Below are 27,812 nucleotides of genomic sequence, written 5' to 3'. Positions count from 1 at the left end.
AAAGTTAAAATGAGCAATCACTTCTCGACGAAGACGTTGGCTTCAAATTTATACTATTTTAGAGTAAACAAAAACAAAAAGGTGTTTTCTTCTCAAAAAAAAACTTAAGCATCAGTTCTACAAGTGTACTATGTTTCCTTGCCGTAAAATAAGTTGTTTCCTTTTTTCAAATGGAAAACAAAAGACATTTTTGGATCGGGCCACTTTACGTAGTCATCTGTTTAATAAAAACCGTGAAAGTAAAACAAAAACTTTTTTATTTATTTAAAATAACAGTGCTGTTTTATTTGTTAATTTAAGAGTTCCCTTAATTAAAATTAAACTACACATCTGAAACTATTGTGGTTAGTACTAAGATGACTCTAAACAGAAATAAATGTGTTGTTTTTTTTTTTATTAGAGATTTTACTCATTAAATAAAATAAAAAGAAACTCACCGGTGACCGGCGGTTGTGGTGCCTAAAAGCACCGTTAATGGATCAGGAGGATCCGTAATGACGTGCTTTGGGCGACGTCGATGATTTACCATTCGATCTACAGGATCGGGTATGTAGTTTCCAGCGGCCACGACAAGAGGGTTCTCATGTCGTGCCGCCTTCTCAAAGTGGCGCAGCGATGCCGACTGTAGATACTTACTGACAGAGTCGAGCTCCAGGTCATCGTGGAGATCCACGTTCCTCAGGAACCATGGTGCTCCGATGACTATCCTGCAGAATCGAGATTGGATAACCTGAAGGGGTTTCAAGTTGGTGCTGGCCGCGTGAGCGAGCACTACGCTTGCATACGTCATGACGGGGTGTATGCAAGTTTTGTAGAGAGTTACCTTATTACGGAGGGACAGTTTGCTTCGTCTACAAAGCATAGGGTAGAGTCGTCCTAGTATAAAGGCGGCACGGTCGCGTACCGTTTTAATGTGGGGACGGAATGTCATCCCTCTGTCGAGGGAGACGCTTAGGTATTTGGAAGGTATCTAAGATTCTAAGGTACAGTTACAACGGCTGCCTCACCCTTCAAAACGAAACGCATTACTGTTTCACGGCAGAAATAGGCAGGGTGGTGGTACTTACCCGTGCGGACTCACAAGAGGTCCTACCACCAGTAATTACGCAAATTATTATTTTACGGGTTTGGTTTTTATTACACGATGCTATTCCTTCACCGTGGAAGACAATCGTGAACATTTGTTAAATACGTATCTATATCATTAGAAAAATTGTTACCCGCAGGCGGGATTCGAGCACCGGTGCATCGCTAGATACGAATGCACCGGATGTCTCTTATCCTTTAGGCCGCGTCGACTTCAAAATACGTATTTCCATTTTCGTACGTATTTCCATTATCTGGAATAATGTCACTTAACACAATGTAACTGATATCAAATACATGTGTATAATACTATTATTTAGACAATGTGTTTATCAACAAGCTGAACTGCTATAAATGTACGACTCCAAGCACATAAATATCGATAAGACAATTTTTGTACATATGTATGTTGTATTAATCATATAAATATACGTTTTTTCTTTCTTTTGTCTCTTTAGTTTAATTAAAAACTCGTTTTTGTACATATGAAAATGTTGCAATATTTTTTGCGGTGTTCTGTGTTCATTTAATTTCAATTCGTCTCAGTGGGCACATCGCGTTCATATATTTTAATAATTATAATTAACATCTGTATTAATTAACCTTGATACTAAATAAAATAGGTATGTTTAAAATTTCCTTATTGAGTTTCAAATTATCAAGTAGTTCAAGTAGCTTGAAGTGTTTGTGTCCGTAATTTGATATTATTTATAATTTGATATTAAATAGCCTTAAATAAACATTATAAATTACTATAATAAATCTAAATACGACAATTTCAATGGACACTTGTTACGCTTGTCCTTGGCTATTGATGTTTTGAAGTTTAAGGTTAAAGCGTTTTTTTTCAAATCAACCTTTCCAAAATTAAAAAAAGTTATAGAGCATAATGAAATCCGTGAGTGTATCAAAAACAGATCAATGAAAATGAAGACCAGAGTACTAAGTCCGGCATTAAGAAAAGTTGCTAAAAACGAACTTGGAGAAGACCTTGAAAAAATCGCAGCAGATCTTATAGTCTTGAGAGCTTGGGTACAAGAATTAGGACAAGGGCAACCAAGTAGGTCAAATTATTTTTCATTTGCTTATCTAATACTAACAAATGTTTTTGCTGTTTGATAAACATCTTTGTTGATGAATTTCGTATCTTATTTGGGATTTTCCTCCAGTTAATCTGTTGATACTATGCAACGTCAATGTAAGGGTATTTTAGGTTAAAAATAGTATAATTTAGAAAACAAAACTGTTTTCTTACGGCACGTGCAAGAAAGCAGAGGTCGTTGAACTTTGTGCAGTGATGTATAACCGCTAATCAGAAGTTGATTGTTGCTATCTTGTTATATAATGTTTTTACAAAAATGTGGTAAATTCGAGACCTAGGGCACTTTAGGGCCGTAAGGTTTATCGAAAACGACTTTCACGATTTGATGCCTGCCAGATCGTATAATTAGATGAAATGCCTAATATGGTTATGGTAAAGTAGAATACCTCATACAATTTAAAAGAAAAGTAAGAATTCAATGTAAAACAAGTTTTCCAGAATTAAAACATCACTCTGTGTGTGCCGATGTAAATAAAGTATGTATAGCTCGAATGTTACTAAATTGACTTTGCCAGAAGTCACCCAAAATTAACAACTTTAACCAAAATTAAAACAATCAAAGGAAAGGAGAAACATTTTTTTTAACCCTATCTATTTGCTGGTAGCCTGGGGGGCTATTCCAGCTACGCCCGGACGGTAGGTGAGCTTACGGGCTCAACCTGAGAGAATTTGTTAACACTAGCCTCAGCAAGAGCAGTGCTTCGCAGAAACTACCACTAGATCGGAATCGCGTCCCTTTGAGATGATCTGGGGAGAAACTCAGGGTTAGTTCACTCGTCGTAATCGACGAGTTCGATGAGGACGCTGATCGATGCTTGAGGGCGGCCCTAAAAGCACCGAGAGAGGATCTGGGGGACCGGACAAGAAATGTTTGAGTTGCCCCGTCGCCTGGGTCGGATAGGTAATTAGCGGCTGCCACAATAAGTGGATTATCATGTTGCGCCGCTTTGTCGAAGACTACTTCACTAGCTCTGACACTACCTTAAGATACTGACGTATCGGTTCTAAATTTAGATCGTCGTGAAGGTCATTCTTCCTCACGTACCACGGTGCTCTGTCGGCTACCTTGCAGAAACGGGATCGGATAACCTGGAGGGAGTTTGCGTGCATGCGGGCCGTGCGAATACTACACTTGCATAGGTCATGACATGCAAGTTTTGTAGTGTCATCTGGTTACGAAGGGACAATTTACTTCGCTTGCCGATCATGGGGTAGAATCAACCGAGCAAGAATGTGGCTCTGTCGCGTACTGATTTAATGTGGGGATCGAATGGCATCCCTCTGTCTAGTATGACGCCTAGGTGTTTGGCATTCGAAGCCCACAGTATGTGCTGGGCAAAGATTTTGATGGTGGGAAAAGAGCTACCGCGCGTAAATCGTGACTAGGAAAGTAGCGGTGGTGTCGGAAGAGCAACCCCTTTTCAAGAGCACGGATGTGCTTTTCGTGGGGTTGATGTCGATGCGCCACTTCCGGAACTACTGTCCTAAATGGGTGGCTGCGATCTGAAGTTTACTATGCATGAACGACATCTTCCTACTCAAGTAGTAGAAAGCCGTATCATCCGCAAAAAGGGCTAGCTGGGTCGCCGGTAACCGGGGTAAATCGATAATATATAGACTAAAAAGTAGCGGGGATAGATCGAAGTCTTACGTGATTCCGGCCGAGACTTCTCGCGGGAGGGAGCGAGTTCTCTCGACTCGATACTGAAACCGAACGGCTCGAAAAGAAGTCTCGTATGATGAGCACGAGATTGTCTGGCACGCCCATGTTATACATTTTGTAAATCAAAAGGTTGTGCCAGACTTTGCCGAACGCTTTCGCGATATTGAGGGTAAGGGCTCCCATGGGGATGGGTCTGCGTCTATTTAGCCCTATTAGGATGTGCTCCGTGAGGCGGTACACTTGCTGAATGCACGAGTGTTTCGCGCAGAATCCGAAACTGCATCTGAATCCGAACTGTTCGTCGATCAGGGTGCCTTTCGAAATGATGAAGTCCCAGAGGCATTTGCGTAATAGTCGCTCGTATAATTTGCCTAACAAAGGGAGGAGGCTGATCGGGCGGTAGCTCGCGGGTTCATATTTAGGTTTTTCAGAGTTGTGTATGCCGATAACGTCCGCTTCTTTCCACACCGCGGGAAAGATGCAGTTCATCATAGCGGCGCTTAAAACGGAAACCAACCAGATTATTACTTGGGCGGGTAAAATTTTTAAAACGCGGTTATGGAATCCGTGGAAGCCGAGCGCTTTCTGTGGTTGTACTGCCATTGGGCTATAGTAACCATACAGAAAAAGATGGGCTGTGCACTTTTTACCTATCAACAGCATTTAAAAATCATAAACTTAGTTAGCATCTTTCGGTATATTTATTACTTTGGTTTTTCTAAAATCTCCTGTTAATGTGTAATCGAAAGTTATATCAACTCCTAGTATAAACTAATCCGTTTTGTACATAAAATTACAGGTAATCAATGGCTGATAGGTTTCCTACGAGGTAGTAAACACAATGTCGAAAAAGCTAAAAGCAAATTGGAGAAGTATTACAGCTTGAAAGTTTCTATTCCTGAATTTTATACAAATAGAGACCCAATGGACCCGAAAATACAAGCCTTACTGGAACATGGGTTTGTAACTATGTGTGTCCACTAAAGCACCAAAATATGCGGCGCAGAAAAACTGCAAAAGCATATTATTATCATGTTTGTATTATCGCATAATTAGCATCGCTTGTAGTTGCTGAATATTTTAAGACAGACCAGTCTGGCAAGTTTCTCTATCTCTATCGTAAACGTGCGTTAGAGTAGGATGAACGAACCAGCGGTATATAGCGGATGAGCATTGAGCAGTGTCTTTTTCGCAAGTCGGAAACATCCGAAGTATTAATTAGACACCGATTGTACGACGATTGTTGTATGAAATGTATCAATTACTATCATTCTATTTAAATGGGTTATATGCCTGCCTACTAAGGCAAGAATAAAGATATTTTGCTAGGTTTGGGAACTCATTTCTTCAAGTATCGTAGAATCAAAGCTAGATATGCGATCCTATATGATTGGGCCATTGCTGTTTGACGCTAAGAAATATTATATTAGTAACTGGCTCCTATTATTTTGATATTACATATATGTCAAGCCGAAATGCCAACGTTCCTGCCTTTGCGGCCACACATTATGCCATGCCCCTAGTGAATGTTTCAATAATAAAGTTAATAAAGTTCAGTTTTTTACGTACCACTGATCCAAAAAAATAATAGAGTTATATCCACAAATCTTAACTTCAAGCTCTGAGCAATGGCTATGAAGAAATGTAGTTCAAAAACTCCTAACATAGAATGTCACTATGTGTGAGTGGTGATGATAGGCAAGCGCTGACTTTTTGTGCTGTGTACTTTTACTTTTTTTTTAAGAATACGTGGAATATGACCTTGTCCTGTTTGCCAAGAGGTTTTAGTTTTTTTAAACTACTTGTAATACTTTCGATTAACGTCATCCATTTTATATAAGTCTCTAATAATAGCAACTTACCTTACTTGACAAACAAGCTTTAAGTAAGGTACCTATCCTTAGTCACAGTGGCTTTTCTGTTCCATGGTATCTTTGGGGTCATATGGAGTAAACGACGGCTATTTAAAAATAATCTAATGGGAATATTAGTACCATAATTTTCTATTTATATGAATTTGTTTTGTCAATTTGATATTTAATGTTACAGAATATATTTGCCGTTAAGGAAATGTGCCCGTGAAGATTCTCCTCGCCCCGCTATTATCAGAGCAGGCCCACTTTACAAACATCAGCATGCAGTCGCTGATTTAATCAAGATAAGTTTCATGATCGCGGAAATACTGCTTTTGGAAGACGACAACTTCACCGTTGCGGGCAAAGTGAGGCCTCACCGTCACTACTTATAAATAAATATTAAAATAACTTATAAATAGGGGAAACTTCTTTGGTTTTTGTTTAATATATTATTTGGATATATTGTACTGCTGGTTTCCGAATAATATAAAATATATTTCATCGCACAATGGGCTCGCAGTGCTGCAACCCTAAATTATCTATTGATAAAAATACAGGCTGCAATTAAGTATAGGTCTTACTGCTATCTTTGATACACGTAAAATGCACGTGTTCAAAATGAAAAAATAATCAAAATAATTGTCATTTATGTAGTTTCATATCAAAAAAATGTTTTCGTACAGATAGAGTCCGCTAAATTCACGGCTCACCTGGTGTTAAGTGCCCAAACGTGCTCAACCAGAGGCAATCTATACATATAAATAAAATTGGAGTGTCTGTTTGTAATATTGAAATAACCGCTTCTTACTAATTTTTTTTTTTTTTATTGCCTTTGTAGGCAGACGAGCGTACGGCCCACCTGATGGTAAGTGGTCACCGTCGCTCATGGACGTCAGCAATGCCAGGGGCAGAGCCAAGCCGCTGCCTACCATAAAGTACTCTCCGCAAGCCTCGTTTGAAGAAGGACATGTCATAGCGCTCGGAAAACACCGTGGAGGGGAGTTCATTCCAAAGCCGGATGGTACGTGGCAAAAAATATCTTTGGAAACGCACTGTCGATGAACGCAGCGGTTCCAGATAATATAGATGAACTTTGCTCCGATGGCGGGAGGTGCGATGATAAAAAGGAGATGAGGGAATCATCTCGAATAATTCCTCAGAGCATTCCCCATGGACCATGCGGTATAAAACACAGAGAGAACCGAAGTCCCTCCGTAGATCCAGAGGTTCCAAGCGATCTGCGAGAGCAGGACTATCGACCATCCGAACAGCCCCTTTCTGTATGGAGTCAAATGGAAGTAGCTGGTATTTGGGAGCCCCGGCCCAGAGGTGAGAGCAGTACTCCACGCGAGGTCGGACCTGCGCTTTATAAAGCGCAAGTCTCTGTCCAGGCGTGAAATACCGCTTCGCTCTGTTGAGAACTCCCAACATTTTAGAGGCCAATTTGGCTTTACCTTCCAAATGACTCCGAAACTGGATATCGCTCGAAATATCGACCCCCAGAATCCCGATACTCGCGGAAAGCTGCAGGGATACTCCTTGAAATTCCGGCGCCATGACAAAAGGGTCCTTCTTCGCAGTGAACGCGCAAACCTGAGTCTTCAATGGGTTGAACTGAACTGAATTCAGTTCACCCCACTTGGAGACCCGTCCCAGAGAGTTCTCCACTTCAGACACAAGTTTTAATCGCCTTTTTTTTTTTTTTTTTTAGCCCTTGTAGGCAGACGAGCATACGGCCCACCTGATGGTGAGTGGTTACCGTCGCCCATGGACTTCAGCAATGCCAGGGGCAGAGCCAAGCCGCTGCCTACCGTTTAATACTCTCCACAAGCCTCGTTTGAAGAAGGACATGTCATAGCGCTCGGGAAACACCGTGGAGGGGAGCTCATTCCATAGCCGGATGGTACGTGGCAAAAAAGACCTCTGGAAACGCACTGTGGATGACCGCAGTGGCTCCAGTGGCGGGCGGTGCGATGGTAAAAACGAGATGCCGGTATCATCTCGAACAATTCCTCTGAGCACTCCCCATGGAACATACGGTACAAAATACAGAGGGAACCGAAGTCCCTCCGCAGACCCAGAGGCTCCAAACGATCCGTGAGAATGGGATTATCGACAATCCGAACGACCCTCCTCTGTATGGAGTCAAATGGAAGAAGCTGGTATTTGGGAGCCCCGGCCCAGAGATGGGAGCAGTACTCCACGCGAGGCCGGACTTGTGCTTTATAAAGCAAAAGCCTTTGTCCAGGCGTGAAGTACCGCTTCGCTCTGTTGAGGACTCCCAGCATTTTGGACGCCAACTTGGCTTTGCCTTCCAAATGACTCCGAAACTGGACATCGCTCGAAATGTCGACCCCAAGTATCCCAATACTCTCGGAAGGTTGCAGGGATACTCCTTGGAATTGCGGCGCCATGACAAAGGGGTCCTTCTTCGCAGTGAACGCGCAAACTTGTGTCTTTAACGGGTTGAATTGAACCAAGTTCAATTCACCCCATTTGGAGACTCGCCCCAGAGAGTTCTCCACTTCAGACACAAGTTTTGATCGCCTCTCTTGCACCACGCTACGAGAGAGACTCTGATGGCCGATATATCGCGCATCCCCCGTGCTGTCATCCGCATAGCAATGCATGCCATCAATAGACAGCATGTCATTGATATACAGGATGAAAAGCGTGGGGGAGAGCACCGAACCTTGTGGAACGCCAGCGTTAATGGTCATGGTATCAGAACAATCACCGTCTACAACGACCGTGATGCTCCGTCCATCCAAAAAGCTAGCGATCCACTTGCAGAGTCCCTCAGGGATCCCGTATGCTGGAAGCTTCGATAGAAGTGCCCTATGCCAGACCCTGTCGAAGGCCTTCGCGATGTCAAGGCTCACAGCGAGAGCCTCGCCCTTGCTTTCCAAGGCTTCAGCCCATTTATGTGTGAGGTATACAAGAAGATCGCCAGCTGAGCGACCATGACGGAAACCGTACTGCCAGTCACTGATCAGCTGGCGATCCTCAAGATACTTAAGAAGTTGGATGTTTATGATTCGCTCCATCAACTTGGAAAGCAAGGAAGTTATCGCGATAGGTCTGTAATTAGAGGGGTCCGACCGGTCACCCTTCTTGAGGATAGGGTGGACATGAGCAGTCTTCCATGAAGACGGAACCCTGTTGGTATTGTACGAGAGGCGATATAGACGCGTTAGCGCGGGTGTCAATTCAGGGGCGCATGTTTTTAGAACCACTGCGGGGATGCAATCTGGCCCACTCGACTTATGGACATCAAGAAGCCGAAGCTCCTGTCTGACCGCACGCTGTGTGATGCGAATCTCAGGCATGGAGCTGTCACACCGGGAGATGTTGGGCGGCGTGGCTCCTCCGTCATCCAAAGTAGAGTATGAGGCAAAGAGCTTGACCAGAAGGTCAGCCTTCTCCTTCGCACTATGAGCCAGACTGTCATTGGACTTACTCAGTGGTGGAAGGCTAGACCTGCAGAAGTTACCTTCATGCATATGAATACATGCATTTACGGTACATACACCAAAATAACATTTTTTACAATTTTTGTCTGTATGTCTGTCTGTCCGTCTGTCTGTCTGTCTGTCTGTTTGTTCCGGCTAATCTCTGGAAGGGCTGGACCGATTTTGACGAGACTTTCACTGATAGGTAGCTGATGATATAAGGAGTAACTTAGGCTACTTTTTTTAGACTAGCTTCGCTCTGCGGCGCCACCCACGATACGATAATAACCGCGGGACTGAGCTATCAATAATAAAATTTTATGTTTCCGAAGCGAAGCGAGGGCGGGTCGCTAGTTTAAAATAAACATCTATACGGCTCGAACAGGAGTTCGTTATTGAACATGTCAACTTTCCCTAATTAAGTCAATACCTATTCAGTGTTAATAACTTTCAGGACATATTAGTCGATATGCAGGAAACCGGTTTCGGATTGCTAAGTCAATGGACTCCGAGCATAGCTATGAAATCAATGACGTGTGTAGAAAAGGCGTTGCCAATACGACTGAAACATATACAGCTAATAAATTCGCCCAGAGGGATAATGGCAGCCGTTGCAATACTGAAAATGTTTTTGGGATCAAAAATGAGGAAAAGGGTGAGCGGTAGTTTCTTACTAATATTTTCAATCTTATACATTGTTTATTAAAATCGCTTCCGAAGCAGAAACGGGAATAGACTAAAAGTGTAAAGAAATCGAAGAACATTATATTATGTACAGTTACTAAACCGAGTTAATAAACTAACTTGGTCTGTTTTAGTAAGTTAGTATTTTGTTAATCTGCAATACCGGTGACTTCTGTTTTTTTTTAATAGTTGGATGGACGAGCTCACGGCCCACCTGGTGTTACTCGTAAGTAGTTAGCGGAGCCCATAGACATCTACAACGTAAATGACGCCACCCACCTTGAGTTATGAGTTCTGAGGTCTCAGTATAGTTACAACGGCTGCCCCACCCTTCAAACCGAAACGTATTACTGCTTCACGTCAGAAACAGACAGGGTGGTAGTACCTACTCGTGCGGACTCACAATTCGTCCTACCATCAGTAATTGCGCAAATTATAATTTTGCGGGTTTGATTTTTATTACACGACTAGCTGAACCGACAGACTTCGTAGTGCCTCAGTCGATAAATAAAATACCTAAACTTATGTATAAAATAAACTTAAAACCAACAAAAGGAATCCGTCCGACGGGGGACACTTCAAAGGAAAAACAAAACTGTTTGTTTTTATATAATTCCGAGCATTTTCATATTTTTCACCTTTTAAACTTTCTCTGGACTTCCACGAATAATTCAAGACCAAAAATAGCCAAATCGGTCCAGCCGTTCTCGAGTTTTAGCGAGACTAACGAACAGCAATTCATTTTTATATATATAGAAGAAGAAGATGTTATTCATTCATCGTGGAAGTCAATCTTGAACATTTGTTATGTACGTATTTCATTAGAAAAATTGGTACCCGCCTGCGGGATTCGAACACCGTTGTGTTGCTCGACACGAATGCACCGGACGTTTTATCCGTTAGGCCACGACGACTTCAGAAGTTGAAATGCTTATTCAGTGTTTGAAGTAGCGTACATACATTTTTTAATATCAGCGTGGTTTTTCAATTGCTGTCGTGGGATTAAAACTATTGTTTTGGTATTCCGTATATTCGTTTAGTACATCGTATATAAATTTGAAAGTTGAATAACTAACTTATGTTTTATATGATTATGGATTATGTTTCTTATATTTTATAGCAGAGGGGAGACTGAAAAAGCATAATTTCTTAATACCTTAAACGAAGGTCAAAACAAGTTCGACCATGCTATATTCTTACATCGGACATATGTTTTAAAATTACCAACGTTTCAGATTCAAGTTTGCGGTCCCAACTATGAAGACATTTATGAAAATCTTCCGAAATCTATTCTCCCCGAGGAATATGGAGGAACTGACGGCAGCGTGCAAGAATTGATAGGTTTTTATTTTTATAAAATTTTATTTTAAGAGAGCCGTAAATATATTTTTTATTGTAAACGAAGCAACACGTTCGATAAGTATTCGAAATTTGATCGGCCTGCTTATCGTTTACCAAACAAAAAAAAAACTAGTTCCTTCTCAAGGGCACCGAGAGATTGTCGGTGACAATACGGATGACGAAAGCGTGCTTGTTTGAAATTAGGCTCCACAGAGTAAAGGTATCTATAGAGAGATAGATCATCGGCCAGTATTAGGTTATGACTTCATTAACTTCTCCCATCCGGGTGTAGCTGAAATAGCCTCTTAGGATACCAGCGAATAGGTAAAAAAAATTAACATAATAAGCACTTTTTGCTGTCTTGCTCTTATCCAGATAGGAGATGGGGGATGAGCTGAGCTCATCATATACAGAACAGCGTGAAATCCACCGTCTACTTTATTGCAGATGGGCCATTAGCTCGTTTGCCCATGAATAGAAGAGACTGCGACCTCATGTCTCGAGTTGTGTTGTATATAGGCTCCAGTAGTCGTTTCTGCCCCCGTCATCTGACTGGCGGAGTCTCGCAAGGCTTCGCGCTCTTCCCGCTATTATTTAGTTTGTATACCAATGATATACCCCGGTCTTCGGAGACCCATCTAGCGCTCTTCGTCGATGACACGGCTATCTACTACTCGAGTAAGAAGAAGTCGTTGTTCCATCGGCGACTCCAGATCGCAGTAACCACCATGGGACAGTGGTTCCGAAAGTGGTGCATTGACATCAACCCCACGAAAAGCACAGCGGTGCTCTTCAAAAGGGGTCGCCTTCCAAATACCACTTCGAGCATCCCACTCCTTAATAGGCGCGCAAACACCTCCGCCGTTAGCCTCATCACTCTCTTTGGCCAGCCCATACCGTGGGCCTCGAAGGTCAAATACCTAGACGTCACCCTCGACAGAGGGATGACATTCCGTCCCCACATTAAAAGGGTATGCGACCGTGCCGCCTTTATACCCTATGCTTTGTAGACGAAGCAAACTGTCCCTCCGTAATAAGGTAACTAACTCACAAAACTTGCATACGCCCCGTCATGACGTATGCAAGCGTAGTGCTTACTCACGTGGCCCGCATCAACTTGAAGCCCCTCCAAGCTATTCAATCCCGATTCTGGAGGATAGCCGTCGGAGCACCATGTTTCCTGAGGAACGTGGATCTCCACGATGACCTGGAGCTCGACTCTGTCAGTAAGTATCTACAGTCGGCATCGCTGCGCCACTTTGAGAAGGCGGCACGACATGAGAACTCTTGTCGTGGCCGCTGGAAACTATATACCTGATCCTGTAGACCGAATGGTAAACCGTCGACGTCGCCCAAAGCACGACATTACGGATCCTCCTGATCCATTAACGGTGCTTTTAGGCACCACAAGCACCGGTCACCGTCCTCGTCGAACCCGTCGCTTGCGACGAAGGGCTCGACGAGCGAATTAACCCATAGACACAGCCCATTGAGTTTCTCGCCGGATCTTCTCAGTGGGTCGCGTTTCCGATCTGGTGGTAGATTCTGCGAAGCACTGCTCTTGCTAGGTCAGTGTTGGCACACTCCGGTTTGAGCCCCGTGAGCTCACCTACACACGTTAGGGTGAAGCTGAAATAGCCTCTCAAGGCTATCAGCATAGGTAGGAAAAAAAAAGTCGTTTCTGAAATCTTATGAAAGTCATTTATTTATATGTATATATATTTTATTTTATTTATTGCTTAGATGGGTGGACGAGCTCACAGCCCACTTGGTGTTAAGTGGTTACTGGAGCCCATAGACATCCACAACGTAAATGCGCCACCCACCTTGAGATATAAGTTCTAAGGTCTCAAGTATAGTTACATATTATAGAAATTTGAGTAAATTTAGGAACTTTAGTAATTTTATTTTTTGCACAGGCTACTGGAAAAATAAGGTGGAGAGCTACAGAGACTGGTTTTTACATCAAGAGCGGACTTCCTGAAGATAGTTTTAAGTGGACTAAATGATAAAAATAATTACATTAATAACGTTGGTGATGGCCGGAGTTGTTTTAAAAAATATTTATCATAAAATACTTATTACGAATTAATACTAATTTATTTATTTATCATTTAAATATTATAGATTAACATTAAGCTAGACATGTAATATAATGGACGGATTTATGAATGATTTGTTTCAATTTTATTCCTAATTTTTGTTGTCTTCAGGGGCTGGTGAGCGTACGGTCTATCTGATGGTGAGTGGTAACCGTCACTCTTCGACATCAGCAATGGTAGGGGCATAGCCACGCATCTGCCTACCGCTGAGTACTGTCCGAACATCTCGTTTGAAGAAGGACATTGTCATAGTTTTTTTTCTTATTGCTTAGTTGCGTGGACGAGCTCGCAGCCCGCCTGGCGTTAAGTGGTTACTGGAGCCCATAGACATCTACAACGTAAATGCGCCTCCAACCTTCAGATATAAGTTCTAAGGTCTCAAGTATAGTTACAACGGCTGCCCCACCCTTCAAACCGAAACGCATTACTGCTTCACGGCAGAAATAGGCAGGGTGGTGGTACCTACCCGCGCGGACTCACAAGAGGTCCTATCACCAGTAATTACGCAAATTATAATTTTGCGGGTTTGATTTTTATTACACGATGTTATTCCTTCACCGTGGAGGTAACCGTGAACCTCTTCACCTTCACCACCGTGAACATTTGTTAAGTACGTATTTCATTAGAAAAATTGGTACCCGCCTGAAGGATTCGAACACCGGTGCATCGCTAGATACGAATGCACCGGACGTCTTATCCTTTAGGCCAAGACGACTAGCTTAGCGCTCAGGAAACTCCGTAGAGGGGAGTCCATTCTAGAGCCTGAAGGTACGCGGCAGAAGGCGTTCTGAAGAGGAGCTGTCTATGAACGCAGCGGTACCAGATAGTATTGATGAACTCTTTTTCGGTGTCGGGAGGTGTGATGGTAAAAAGGCGATGCAGGGAAGCAGGGAATTTGTTCGAGATGATCCTTTCTGTATGAAGTCAAATCGTAGTATCTGGTTTCTGGAAGCCCCGGCTCAGAGAGGAAACAGCGTTCCAGGCCAGGCTGTAAAGCAAGTCTTTATCCAAGCGTAAAACAATGTTCTGTCGAGAACTTCCTGAAATTGAAATGACTGTCACCCAAAGAAATCAAATTATTCGGGAACGTTGCAGAAGTACTGCGACTTGGCATTGCGACGCTATGATGAACGCTTATTTTGAAGATACGTCTTTTACGTACGATAATACACCAAGCTCACTACGGTTGCCGGAGATCCTAAATGGCACAATCTAAAATACACAAATGCTTCGAGGCAGAGATAGCCTGTGTGTCCACTGGTGAGATTATAAATATATGAGGTTATGAAAAAATTGTGAAGGTTATTTATTTCATACAGACTACATTTAAACATTTTGGATATTTCTAAAAGTAGAACATTATTCCATGTTTCATTAAACTTGCCTGCCTATCACATCGAAGACGGACGTACATGTGTGTGTGTGTTATTATTTGCTTTAGCGTTACACACGCAGCTAACCCACTTTTAGATAACATAAATCGCTAGAATTGAGTGTTGCTATTCAGAATCCAACCACTTTATATGCTATGCTTTTAAATTATTCGTATAATATTACAGCGGTAAACGGTATTGTAGAGACATCTGTAGACCTAATTGTGATTTAAAATTTGTTATCAAATTAAAGTTTTGTACAATAGGTACCTACCTAATTTAAATGTGTATCTCATTTAAATATTAAATACAGATTAGTTTATGCAAATGTGATATAGCGTGGTTCGATTACATAAGGATAATTAATGAAAATCTGATTGAAAGTTGAAACAGGTTAGTAAAATAATACTAGTTATTGTTTTCAATTGTTTAAATATTAGTTTTACTATTTACATAGTCGCCTTCATACTCTTTACTTATGACTTACCTGTTTTCAATTTATATTTGATAATTTATCATTTTATCTTTTAGCACACAAAATATTTTTCTAATGGAGATACGTCCTTTGTCAGATGCTCTTCGTAAGAGAGCGAGAGAAGAGATTAATGAGAATCCAGAAACACTAGTTTCGAATTTCAATGAACTGAGAGAGTGGCTAAACGAACACCCCCAACTAAAATCAGAAATAATCTGTAAGTTCAGACAATGATATAAAACATTTTTAGTAAAAAAAACGGAAGATTTTTTTGCTTGACTAATTTTTTCATGAGGCACTGATAGAACGCAGACGACGCGTGACTCGATGCCGAAAATCTTTATCTACTAAATCGTCTCTATACCTAATTACAACTAGATAAGACTTGTTTTAAGATTATATTGTACGGAATAGATATTTTACACATTTTTTTAGATAAAACAATCATTATGTATATGAGTATAATTTGTAGTTCTCCGTGAAGTTTGAGGGCCAAGGTTAACAACAATATCGATAATAGATATATAGTTCGAAACCAAAAATAATAAATTGGTAGCAAATGATGAATAGATTGTCTAAAATAATATTTAGTATAGTGTTCTTTTTAATTTCCTTAATTTAAAATAATATTAACGTACTAAGAGGATTGTAACTATTATTATGTTGCTAGGAATACTTTCTGTCATTGATGTTATAAAATCATGAGTCATTTTTTTATATTCGACATTAGTGACATCTATTGAAAAACAATGAAAACTGGTTCAAGACAAACTTTGAAACCATTTCGCTTAAATTTTGTTATAGTTCCGACGATCTACATAGGTGGCGCTATTTAAATATCTTTATGTGTTCAGATATTTCTGTAGTAAACAGTTAATACAATTACTATTTATAAGTATCAACTGATTTTATCTAAGTGAAATGCATTGTTATGCAATTTCATATCATTAAAAATACTTTAGAAGCTTCGGAAGTGCTCGGTATTCATTTTATGGTAATGTAATGGGGATGAGCTCTGTTCGATGGTGGGTTGGCCGAAAAGGTAACAACACCTCTAACAGTGTTTCTGTTCTGTTCTAATCGTGATATCTTAAATGATATTTGCTTATCAGTCTGTATATTGAAAAATATACGAATATAGTTTATTTTCATTCTGAAAGTTTGACAGTGTCTCGGAGGAAGTCGTCGTGGCCTAACGGATAAGACGTCCGGTGCATTCGTGTTGAGCGATGAACCGGTGTTCGAATCTTAGACGGGTACCAATTTTTCTAATGAAATACGTACTCAACAAATGTTCACGATTGATTACCACGGTGAAGGAATAACATCGTGTAATAAAAATGAAATCCGCAAAATTATAATTTGCGTAATTACCACCACCAGGTAGGAAGGACCTCTTGTGAGTCCGCGCGGGTAGGTACCACCACCCTGTCTATTTCTGCCGTGAAGCAGTAATGCGTTTCGGTTTGAAGGGTGGGGCAGCCGCTGTAACTATACTTGAGACCTTAGAACTTATATCTCAAGGTGGGTGGCGCATTTACGTTGTGGATGTCTATGGGTTCCAGTAACCACTTAACACCAGGTGGACTGTGAGCTCGTCCACCCATCTAAGCAATAAAAAAAAAGCATCGGAGTGTAGAAACCGTAGGTAGAAACACAGCTTCCTCAAAAATAGGTTCTTCAATTCCATTTTTAGTCGTTGCTTAATTGCAAACTATGCATGGTGTGTAAAAAACTGAACCAGATATTCTGAAACTGGAACCTTAAGCTAAACAAGTAAGGTGGTTCATATTACACTGAATATACGTGTATATATTATATTCACTACATACAATTTGTTTTAGACCTGCAGATACCTTCAACATCAACAATAAAATTAATTAAACCACAAAATTAATCGCAAGTTGCTATTTACAGTCTCGAAATCGAAGTCTGCTTTAAATTTAATTGATTTCAGCTGACCAATGGTTGGTCGCTTTCCTTCGCGGTAGTAAGCATAATTTGGAAAAATGCAAATCAAAAATAGAACGGTACTACAATTTGAGCACTGCTGCACCAGAACTTTATGCAAACAGAGATCCTTTGGATCCGCAAATACAGGAATTGTTAAAATTAGGGTAAGCCAAAGAACACTCCAATAACGTCATCGGCAGATCCGCACAAAATTGTTTTTATCCGATATCTTTCTTTTGTAGTTTGTTTCTGCCGCTGAAGAAATGCGCAAGTGAAGATTCACCTCGAATAGTGTTAGTGCGAATGGGTGAGCTAAATAAAGTGCACGGAAGGTTGTCTGATCTTTGTAAAATCGGATTTATGATAGCTGAGATACTGTTACTCGAAGATGATAATTTTACTATAAGTGGCGAGGTGAGATTTTTATTTATTTATCTTATACCTTTAAACGAGCAATTCTTCCGAATCTCGGAAACGGCTCCAACGATTTTTATAAAATTTAGTATAGAGGGGATTTTTTTATTTTCAGAAAATGTTGTTTTATTCGTGTTTTCAATAATCAACTTTATTGATAATCAACTTTAAGACTCTTCCCGACATCTATTGGCGAATAATAATACTATTTTTCATAATTTCAACTAACTGCTTTAAAGACACAATAACACTAAAGCTATTTCAGCAGATGGCGTTGTTAAGCCACTTATCAAAAAAAAAACCGAGCAAAACTCGATCATCGTCTAGTCTTACTTATCTATGGCGAAATTTATTGAGAGCCTTCAACATTTGAAAAGTCTTCGGAAGCTAGTATCAGGAACTGTCACTCCAAAGTTCACAGTTGCGATTGACAATACTTTTAACCTACTTCAACCAGGAAGGTTCTTAATTCGGACCTTTTTTTTACTGACACAATTTGATTGATTTTGAACGTACATACATACCTATATCGGATGTAAGACGGGTTAGACGGTCTCCTTTGTTAGTGAAAAAGAGTCTTAAGATATTTTTTTAAAGTCGATATCACAATTAAATAAATCAAATTTAGTTTCATAATTTGAGTGCGATGATCTTTTTTTTAAAGCTAGTAACAATAATTATAATTGACAAATATTTGATATTAGATTTTGAGGAGTTTCCTGGTGTTTTTCGAAATCTAAGATCCAACGGTAATTAAACTTTGATTTTGGATTGGAATATTGAATCTGATCATACTAAAACACACCAGATTCTTTATGTGAGGAATCAATGATATAAGTTATACCCATACAAAAATAAATAAATAAATAACCAGCGCCAATTCATACATAGTTACCTACCTGCCACCAAACTAGGATTCGCTGTGCCAGAGACCGATAAACATAAAATACATTTATATGTTTAAATATGTACATACATGCCTAGAATTGAAAAAGCCAGACAAAAAACAGACAAGCTTATTCCTCAGATGAATGTTTGTCCAATGTGGGATTGGAACCCGCGACTTTCAGTTCAGCTGTCCGGAGCGCTGACTACTATGCCACCGAGTTACAAATACATAAGACAAATTCAGAACATCCGAGTTTTTAATTCGGTTAAAACATAGAGACAATCGTGGTCTCGTCATACCGGATACCGGCTTTTGTTTATTAGTATAATGAATCTGCTGTTAGCGTGAATGTCATCGCCGAACATTACTCCTTTTGAGACTTTGATCACTTTATCATAAGGTTCAGAATACATCATTTTTTTATTTTTGATTGCCCTTGTAGGAAGCTTAAACGGCCCACCTGATGGTTAGTGGTTACCGTCGTCCATAGACGTCAGCAATCCCAGGGGCTGAGCCAAGCCACTGCCTACCATTAAATATCCTACCTGCATTAAATAACCATAAACTTATTTTAGAATAATTTGAATGTTGATGTAAATATTTTAGGAACTTGTCTCCGACCTAAAGGATACGGGCTTCGGTTTGATAAGACAATGGACACCCGCATACGCCAGAAAGCTATTTATGTGTTTTGAAAATGCGCTAACTATCCGTATGACCAGAATTAACGTGCTAAACGCTCCTATTGGAATGAGAACAGCAGTCGCAATTTTCAAATTATTTTTAAAGGAAAAATTGAAGAAAAGGGTAATGTTTTCACGAATAATTCCGAGTTTACGAATAGTATCGGTTTTGTGTTCGCCTTCACTTTTCATGTTTACATAAGACTATAATGTCCATCGACAGCACGCATTGGTATAAGGACGATAGTAATTTAACGCATTAAATCCGCCAATGTAAATAATAATACATGAAATAATAAATAATTACAAGGGATGCACGCTAAAACCCACCATCACGACGAGCGAACTATCCCATAGACACAACCTTCTTAGTTTCTCGCCGGATCTTTTCAGTGGGTCGCGATTCCGATCCGGTGATAGATTCTGCGAAGCACTGCTCTTGCTACGGATAGTCTTAGCAAATTCTCTCAGGTTGAACCTGTAAAATCACCCATCCACTAGTGGCCGGAATAGCTCATTAAGTTATCAGTGAATAGGTAGGGAAAAAGAGCGTGATGAAGAAAAGGCGTACTTGAGTCGACTATTATCAAAGGCGGCAATCTGACTTTTGGACAATGATTGGTAAATCAGAAAAACGAATTATTGACTTTGTATTCCATTGGCAGTCACAAAACTCTTCGGAACGACATCTTAGATAAATAACAGGTTAACTATTAACCTTTATTTAATGCAGGTTTTGAACCGTATTCTTTGAAGGAGACGATTATATTCAAATAAATCTGTATTGACATATCAATAAAATTTTTTTGTCCTAATGTACAGATTGCCGTCTTTGATAATAGACGACTCACTTATACTTTTCAAATAAGTTTTGCTTGAGGTTTCAGAACTTCCGACGCCGATTCTATGCTCATGTCGACCTGTTTGATGTTAAGTGATTAATCATCGCCTTTGTTGAGGATGAGCTTGAAGTTTTGTTTGCATTGTTTAATGGTTGATGACTGTAATTTTTTTTATTGCTTAAGTGGATGGACGAGCTCACAGCCCACCTGATGTTAAGTGGTCACTGGAGCCTATTGACATTTACAACTTAAATGCGCCACCCACCTTGAGATATAATTTATAAGACCTCAGTATGGTTACAACGGCTGTCCCACCCTTCAAACCGAAACGCATTACTGCTTCACGGCAGAAATAGGCGGGGCGGTGGTACCTACCCGTGCGGACTCACAAGAGTTTCTGTAACACCTGTAAATATTACTCTGTGAACTACTTTGCATCAATGTTTCTAAACAAAGATAGGCGGGATGGGGTTATCTGTGCGAGCTCAAAATACGCCTTACGATTATCAAAAAACTAGCAAAATTGTATGATATACAAACTTGCGTTGGCAAATAAGAAAACAGTACTAAATATATTTAGCTCTTAGAGTCGTAAACTAGTTAGACATAGGCTGTAAGAGAATCGTCCCCAGAATCGCAAACGAAATCACTATACATAGTTACAAACATCAGATTTAGAAATGTGTATTTTTGCATTAGTTTTTTTTGATAACACAATGTTATACAATCAAGTGATGCTTGGAGATAATGAACTACCTTAATCGAGTCGCTGACGTTCACTAACTGTCACGTTGAGCTTTGGTGAGTTTTGTACGCTGTTGGCTTTGGTGAGTTTGCAGGCACACGAACTAATAATCTATTAAATCGATAAATGTGCTTAGCTCAGTAAGGTATGCTTAGCTCAGTAATTCTTAGTAAGCTAATATGGTTTTTTAAAGCTTCATTTGGATAGCTATTATTTAACTAAAGTTTTGGAACGAAGTTTCTCTTGCGACGATGCGGAGGGGTACCCTAACCGGGAAAAAACGTCCGTAACGTAAGATTTTTATTAGTAATGCACACAGTGTACGACTTAACTTTGTAATAACGTACAAATTAGTAATGCACACAGTGTACGACTTAACTTTGTAATAACATACAAAAACAAACATATTTTTTTATCATTCATTGACCACAATCTCAGAGGGTTGCGCAATACACTAACTCTTATGCAAACAACCGTGAATGAAGTGTACCACAATAAGTTCGCAAGTTACCGAATGACCGTGGGTTGTTGCGAAATCTCTAGTTTTATTTTCTTTACACGTCGAATATAACTTAAAATTAATATTTTTATAATAAGGAACTTCGTTCCTATCCGGTGTCCCACGACACCACACATCTTTTTTAATTTTTTTATCCATAGCTTTAAGTTTTGTAATTCTTCTAATTCTACTTGCTACATTACTAACGCTTCGGTTTCGGGCGCAATTTACTTGCATTTGCGCCTGCAGATTGAATGTTGCTATAGCGCAGTGTTGCTATGATGTAAGCAAAACTGCTTAAAGTATAAAAAAAATACTCAAATACCTAACAAGATTACATTTACTTTAATAGATATACATATACAACGAGGACTATGAAGAGATGTTTAAATACATACCGAAATCATTGCTGCCTAAAGAATACGGAGGCACTGAAGGTACCTTACAAGATTTGACAGGTACGATGACGTCACGTATTTTCTGAGTTTGGTAGATATTTGGTAATCACTTTGTTAGTAAAATTTGTTTTTGATTTCAATTATGGCGCTGTACATTGGTAAATGAATTCTTCAACCGCTCACCAATTTGAACTTGACTGAAAATTGGCTGTTATATTTTTGATCACGTGCCTGTCACAAATCGTATTAATCTTGAAGAATTTTATTTTAAGAACTTTATTTAAAAAATAATTGGTTTAAGTCGTGCTAGTCTGTCAGTTTTTATATTATATAATATTGGCATTACTTTGACGCATATGTTTTAAATATGTAATATTTGTATAATGTAATGGAGAGTACTTAATGGTAGGCAACGGCTTGGCTGTGCCGACGTCTATGGGCGACGGTAACCACTCACCATCAGGTGGATCGTAAGCTCGTCCGCCTATTAGGGCAATAAAATAACTGTGGTACTTTTTAAAAAATAATTGGTTTAAATCGTGCTAGTCTGTCAGTTTTTATATTATACTAGATGACCCGGCGAACATTGTTCCGCCTTAGAGGCAACAAATGAGCACACTTTTGATTTTATCAAGCTCAATTTTTGATTTGGATAATTAATGTAAATTAAAGAAGTAAATATTTTAATAATTCTTTATTGGCCATGTATTTTAGTTGTTATTATTATTATTATATTTTCTTGTCCTTCTTTAGTCCTTTCACTCGCAATGTTTCGAATCCTATATACATAGTTAGTTGCATTACGGCTTCGTCGGGAAAGATTTGATCGTGTTGGTCGCGGCATGGCTCCTATCTCGGCACAATAAGCTAATAGAAACTCGAAACATCAACCGGTCAACTTCAAAATTATACTATAATTATCCATAGGCTACATTACGTTTAGCTGTCAGTTGTGTTTTGTTATTCCATATCAGTTGCGTTTTGTTATACTTCGTTCTATGTCACGTCCCACGGGAATGTGATAAAAAGTCCTGTCCTATCCTATGTCCTTTTCCTGGTTCTAAGCTACCACCCCACCAATTCTCAGCCAAATCAGCTCAGCCGTTCTTGAGTTATAAATAGTGTAACTAACACGTCTTTCTTTTATATATATAGATATTGGCATTACTTTGATGTCTATGTTTTAAATATGTAATATTTGTATATTGTAATGGAGAGTACTTAATGGTAGGCAACGGCTTGGCTGTGCCGACGTATATGGGCGATGGTAACCACTCACCATCAGATGGATCGAAAGCTGGTCCGCCTATAAGGGCAATAAAAAAATCTCCGGTACTTTTTTGCACTTAAGATCCAGGTCTAGGTCATCTGAATCATTAAGTTTTATTCGCTTTGTGACAACAAAGGGCTTTAAATTATATTTATATATAATAAAGAAGAGGGAAATTAATAACACTATTTATGTATTGTTTATTATACACAAATCATGTCTAAACATATTTAAAAGAACTACTAAAAGTTGTATTACAAATGACTTATCCTTGTGAATTTTCATAAAATTATTTTTTAGTATTTAGTTAAGCCAGCATAAGTTATATATATTTTTTAATTTACAATTTATATTTCAGATCATTGGAAGAACAAAGTGGAAAGTTACCGGTCTTGGTATTTGCGAGAGAATCTAAAAGATTGATGAGATAGAACATACAAAGCCATCTTCAGAAAACCTATCGTTTGAAATCTTTCCTGAATACTTATTGAAATTTTGTGGTGATAAATAAAGTGAAGAAATAACAATTTTTATTCATTTAGTTTTCTAACATTCCATTTTGGTACGAATAAGATATTATATATAAACGTAAATTACCTAACTATAAATTTATGGAAGGCGCTTTTTAGTTCTGGGCTCTAAAGTCTTCATCTACATTCCTGGCCTAGTATCCTTTCATGTTTCTTTGTTTTCACGGCATTGTGTCTTTTTTGCTGACTTGTTCCTCTTCATCGGTGGTTTGTCGTGCACCCTTACATTACTTGGGGGAAGGGGAAGGGTGAACAACTCATTTCTGACCTTTTTTTTCCCTACCTATGCTGATAGCCTTGAGAGGCTATTTCAGCTTCGCCCTAACGTTTGTAGGAGAGCTCACGGGGCTCAAACCGGAGAGTTGCTAACACTGACCCTAGCAAGAGCAGTGCTTCGCAGAATCTACCACCGGATCGGAAACGCGACCCACTGAGAAGATCCGGCGAGAAATTCAGTGGGCTGTGTCTATGGGTAATTTCGCTCGTCGAGACCTTCGTCGCAAGCGACGGGTTCGACGAGGACGGTGATCGGTGCTTGTGGTGCCTAAAAGCACTGTTAATGGATCAGGAGGATCCGTAATGTTGTGCTTTGGGCGACGTCGACGGTTTACCATTGGGTTCGGTCTACAGGGTCCAGTATGTAGTTTCCAGCGGCCACGACAAGAGGGTTCTCATGTCGTGCCGCCTTCTCAAAGTGGCGCAGCGATGCCGACTGTAGATACTTACATTTCTGACACAACGTCCGGCTCCAATTATCGTGGGGAGATTCTGCTGAGCCTGCCTCCTTACCCGCACAGCGTGCGTGGTGAGATGACATAAGACCTCGATCAATCTCGCATCGCAGGTACCCGACGCTGGATCTAAACCCGACATCCGCAAGATGATTACTGAGCTTTCCTGGGACAACTCATAAACGGACTGAAATGTGTAGACTGCTGCGGTCTTCCTCGCATTGACCGCAGCCTTCCACCAGTCCATGTACTGTAGTAGAACATCTAACATCTTCTGCATTGTTGAGATGGTCTCTGAGGGATTTTTTTTTATTGCTTAGAAGGGTGGACGAGCTCACAGCCCTCCTGGTATTAAGTGGTTACTGAAGCCCATAGACATCTACAACGTAAATGCGCCACTCACCTTGAGATACCGAAACGCATTACTGCTTCAAGGCAGAAATAGTTAGGGTTATGATACCTACCCGTGGGGACTCCCAAGAGGTTTTACCACCAGTAATTACGCAAATTATAATTTTGCGCTTTTGATTTTTATTACACGATGTTATTCCTAAGTCAATCGTGAACATTTGTTAACAACTTGCTAACAACTTGTTAACAAACAAGCTATAAGTAAGGTATCCTTAGTTACAGTGGCTTTTCTGTTCCGTGGTATCTTTCGGGTCGTATGCAGTAAACGACGGCTATTTAAAAATAATCTAATGGGAATATTATTTAGATGAATTTGTCTTGTCAATTTGATATTTAATGTTACAGAGTATATTTGCCGTTAAGGAAATGTGCCCGTGAAGACTCTCCTCGCCCCGCTATCATCAGAGCAGGCCCACTTTACAAACATCAGCATGCAGTCGCTGATTTAATCAAGATAAGTTTCATGATCGAGGAAATACTGCTTTTGGAAGACGACAACTTCACCGTTGCGGGCAAAGTGAGGCCTCACCGTCACTACTTATAAATAAATATTAAAATAACTGATAAATGGTAGAAACTTCTTTGGTTTTTGTTTAATATATTATTTGGATATATTGTACTGCTGGTTTCCGAAATATATAAAATATATTTCATCACACAATAGGCTCGCAGTGCTGCAACCCTAAATTATCTATTGATAAAAATACAGACTGCAATTAAGTAGAGGTCTTACTGATATCTTTGATACACGTAAAATGCACGTGTTCAAAACGAAAAAATAATCACCAAAGAAAAGAAAAAAAATTGTCATTCATGTAGTTTCATATCAAAAAAATGTTTTCGTACGGATAGAGTCCGCTAAATTCACGGCCCACCTGATGTTAAGTGGTTACTGGAGCCCAGATACATTTACAACTTCTTTTTAAGCTATTGCATAGCTTCTATCGCGGGCCTTGAGCGCGGCGACTGAATCAAGATATTCCGTAACGAAAATAACCTGACACCTCCACTATGCCTACTATGTAGCTCGCGTTCAACACATTCACACGTTACGCTGGTGTAGTGTTTGTGAATAAGCGCGCGGCGTGACGTCGCACTGCGTGAGCATCATGAAAAGTCTGCCCATCTCTCTCTCACGCGGTCTAGCTTATGAGTGTGAAGGGGACAGTTAATGTTTTGCTTTTGTTAATGTTTATAAATATAGCGTGGTCTTTTTTATTATTGTTTTAATATTAAATTATTATTGTCTAATTGTAATTGCATAAGTTGATAAAAAATGCTTTGCAATAGTTTTACCGCGGCAGTCCCCGAGTGCCACACGTCTTTTTTTTTCATAGTTGGGTGGACGAGCTCACAGCCCACCTGGTGTTAAGTGGTTACCGGCGCCCATAGACATCAACAACGTAAATGACGCCACCCACCTTGAGTTATGAGTTCTGAGGTCTCCGTATAGTTACAACGGCTGCCCCACCCTTCAAACTGAAACGTATTACTGCTTCACGGCAGAAATAGACAGGGTGGTAGTACCTATTCGTGCGGACTCACAATAGGTCCTACCACCAGTAATTGCGCAAATTATAATTTTCCTTGTTTGATTTTTATTACACGATGTTATTCCTTCACCGTGGAAGTTAATCTTGAACATTTGTTAAGTACGTATTTCATTAGAAAAATTGGTACCCGCCTGCGGGATTCGAACACCGTTCTATTGCTCGACACGAATGCACCGGACGTTTTATCCGTTAGGCCACGACGACTTCAGAAGTTGAAGTGCTTATTCAGTGTTTGAAGTAGTGTACATACATTTTTGAATATCAGCGTGGTTATTCAATTGCTGTCGTGGGATTAAAACTATTGTTTTAGTATTTATTCCATACGTTTAGTTTAGTATATCGTATATAAATTTGAAAGTTGAATAACAAACTACGAAGATTATGTTTCTTATATTTTATAGCAGAGGGAAGACTGAGAAAGCATAATATCTTATTACCTTCATCGAAAGTCAAAACAAGATCGACCATGCAACATTCTTACATCAGATAATTGGCTTAAACTTACCAACGTTTCAGATTCAAGGTTGCGGTTCCAACTATGAAGACATTTATGAAAATCTTCCGAAATCTATTCTCCCCGAGGTATATGGAGGAACTGACGGCAGCGTGCAAGAATTGATAGGTTTTTTTTTTATCCGTAAATATATTTGTTATTGTAAACGAAGCAACACGTTCGATAAGTATTCGAAATCAAAATAAATTTGATCGGCCGGCTTATCGTTTACCAAACAAAAAAAAACCCGTTCCTTTTCAAGGGCACCGAGAGATTGTCGGTGACAATACGGATGACGAAAGCGTGTTTGTAGTAAGTACAGGTAAGTGACATGATCACTACACAAGGGGGTCGCGGGTTCGAATCCCGCCAAGGGAAGATATTTGTATGATAAATATAAATGTCTTTTCCAGAGTTATGGATGTATATTAAATATATGTACGTGTATAATAAAAATCTTACATTTATTTCCGTTATCTGGTACCTGTAACACAAGTTCTTCACGAACTTAGCACGGGACCAGTTAACGTGGCGTGATTGTTATTAAATATTTATTTATTTATTTATTATTTATAAATATTTTAGAAATTTGAGTAAATTTAGGAACTTTAGTAATTTTATTTGTTGCACAGACTACTGGAAAAATAAGGTGGAGAGCTACAGGGACTGGTTTTTACATCAGGAGCGGACTTCCTGAAGAGTTTTAAGTGGACTTGATATTAGTGAATATGATAAAAATAATTACATTTATGACGTTGGTGATGGCCGGAGTTGTTTTAAAAAATATTTATCTTAAAATACTTATTAATAATTAATACTAATTTATTTATTTATCATTTAAATATTCTAGATTAACATTAAGCTAGACATGTAATATAACGGACGGTTTTATGAATTATTTGTTTCAATTTTATTCCTATTTTTTATTGTCTTCGTGGGCCGGTAAGCATACGACCCATCTGATGGTGAATGGTAACCGTCGCTCATCGACATCAGCAATGGTAGAGGCATAGCCATGCATCTGCATACCGCTAAGTACTCTCCGAACGTCTCGTTTGAAGAAGGACATGTCATAGCGCTCAGGAAGCACCGTAGAAGGAAGTCCATTCCAGAGCCGAAAGGTACGCGGTAGAAGATGTTCTGTGTGCTTAGTGCGAGTATTTTAAACGTTCTGGATAGCGTAAAAGTTAACCCAATTTTGTATGCAATTGGAACAGTGCCCCTTACGACAAACGTAGGCAAACGATCCCATTCCATACAAATATGA

General features: G+C 39.7%; 2 protein-coding genes across 3 annotated transcripts; both read left to right on the top strand.

The window, feature by feature from the left end:
* Positions 1–1,355: 1,355 nt before the first annotated feature.
* LOC101735801 (retinol-binding protein pinta) lies at positions 1,356–13,356 on the top strand. The gene is made up of 7 exons (XM_004929189.5): positions 1,356–1,709; positions 2,004–2,146; positions 4,651–4,810; positions 5,901–6,072; positions 9,614–9,814; positions 11,079–11,184; positions 13,104–13,356. The coding sequence occupies exons 2-7, from the start codon at positions 2,008–2,010 to the stop codon at positions 13,166–13,168; spliced, it is 843 nt and encodes a 280-aa protein (XP_004929246.1). The 5' UTR covers positions 1,356–1,709; positions 2,004–2,007; the 3' UTR covers positions 13,169–13,356.
* A 1,838-nt stretch (positions 13,357–15,194) lies between these two features.
* LOC101735657 (retinol-binding protein pinta) lies at positions 15,195–23,354 on the top strand. 2 transcript variants are annotated; one of them, XM_038010503.2, is made up of 6 exons: positions 15,195–15,351; positions 17,092–17,251; positions 17,330–17,501; positions 18,997–19,197; positions 21,512–21,617; positions 23,186–23,354. In XM_038010503.2, the coding sequence occupies exons 1-6, from the start codon at positions 15,210–15,212 to the stop codon at positions 23,248–23,250; spliced, it is 846 nt and encodes a 281-aa protein (XP_037866431.1). In that variant the 5' UTR covers positions 15,195–15,209; the 3' UTR covers positions 23,251–23,354. The 2 variants fall into 2 exon arrangements, with proteins under 2 accessions (XP_037866431.1, XP_037866432.1); XM_038010504.2 differs by lacking the exon at positions 21,512–21,617.
* Positions 23,355–27,812: the final 4,458 nt, after the last annotated feature.

This window comes from Bombyx mori, chromosome 4 (assembly GCF_030269925.1).
Source record: "Bombyx mori chromosome 4, ASM3026992v2".
Lineage (NCBI taxonomy): Eukaryota > Metazoa > Arthropoda > Insecta > Lepidoptera > Bombycidae > Bombyx > Bombyx mori.
This window is presented reverse-complemented; position numbering and strand designations above follow the sequence as displayed.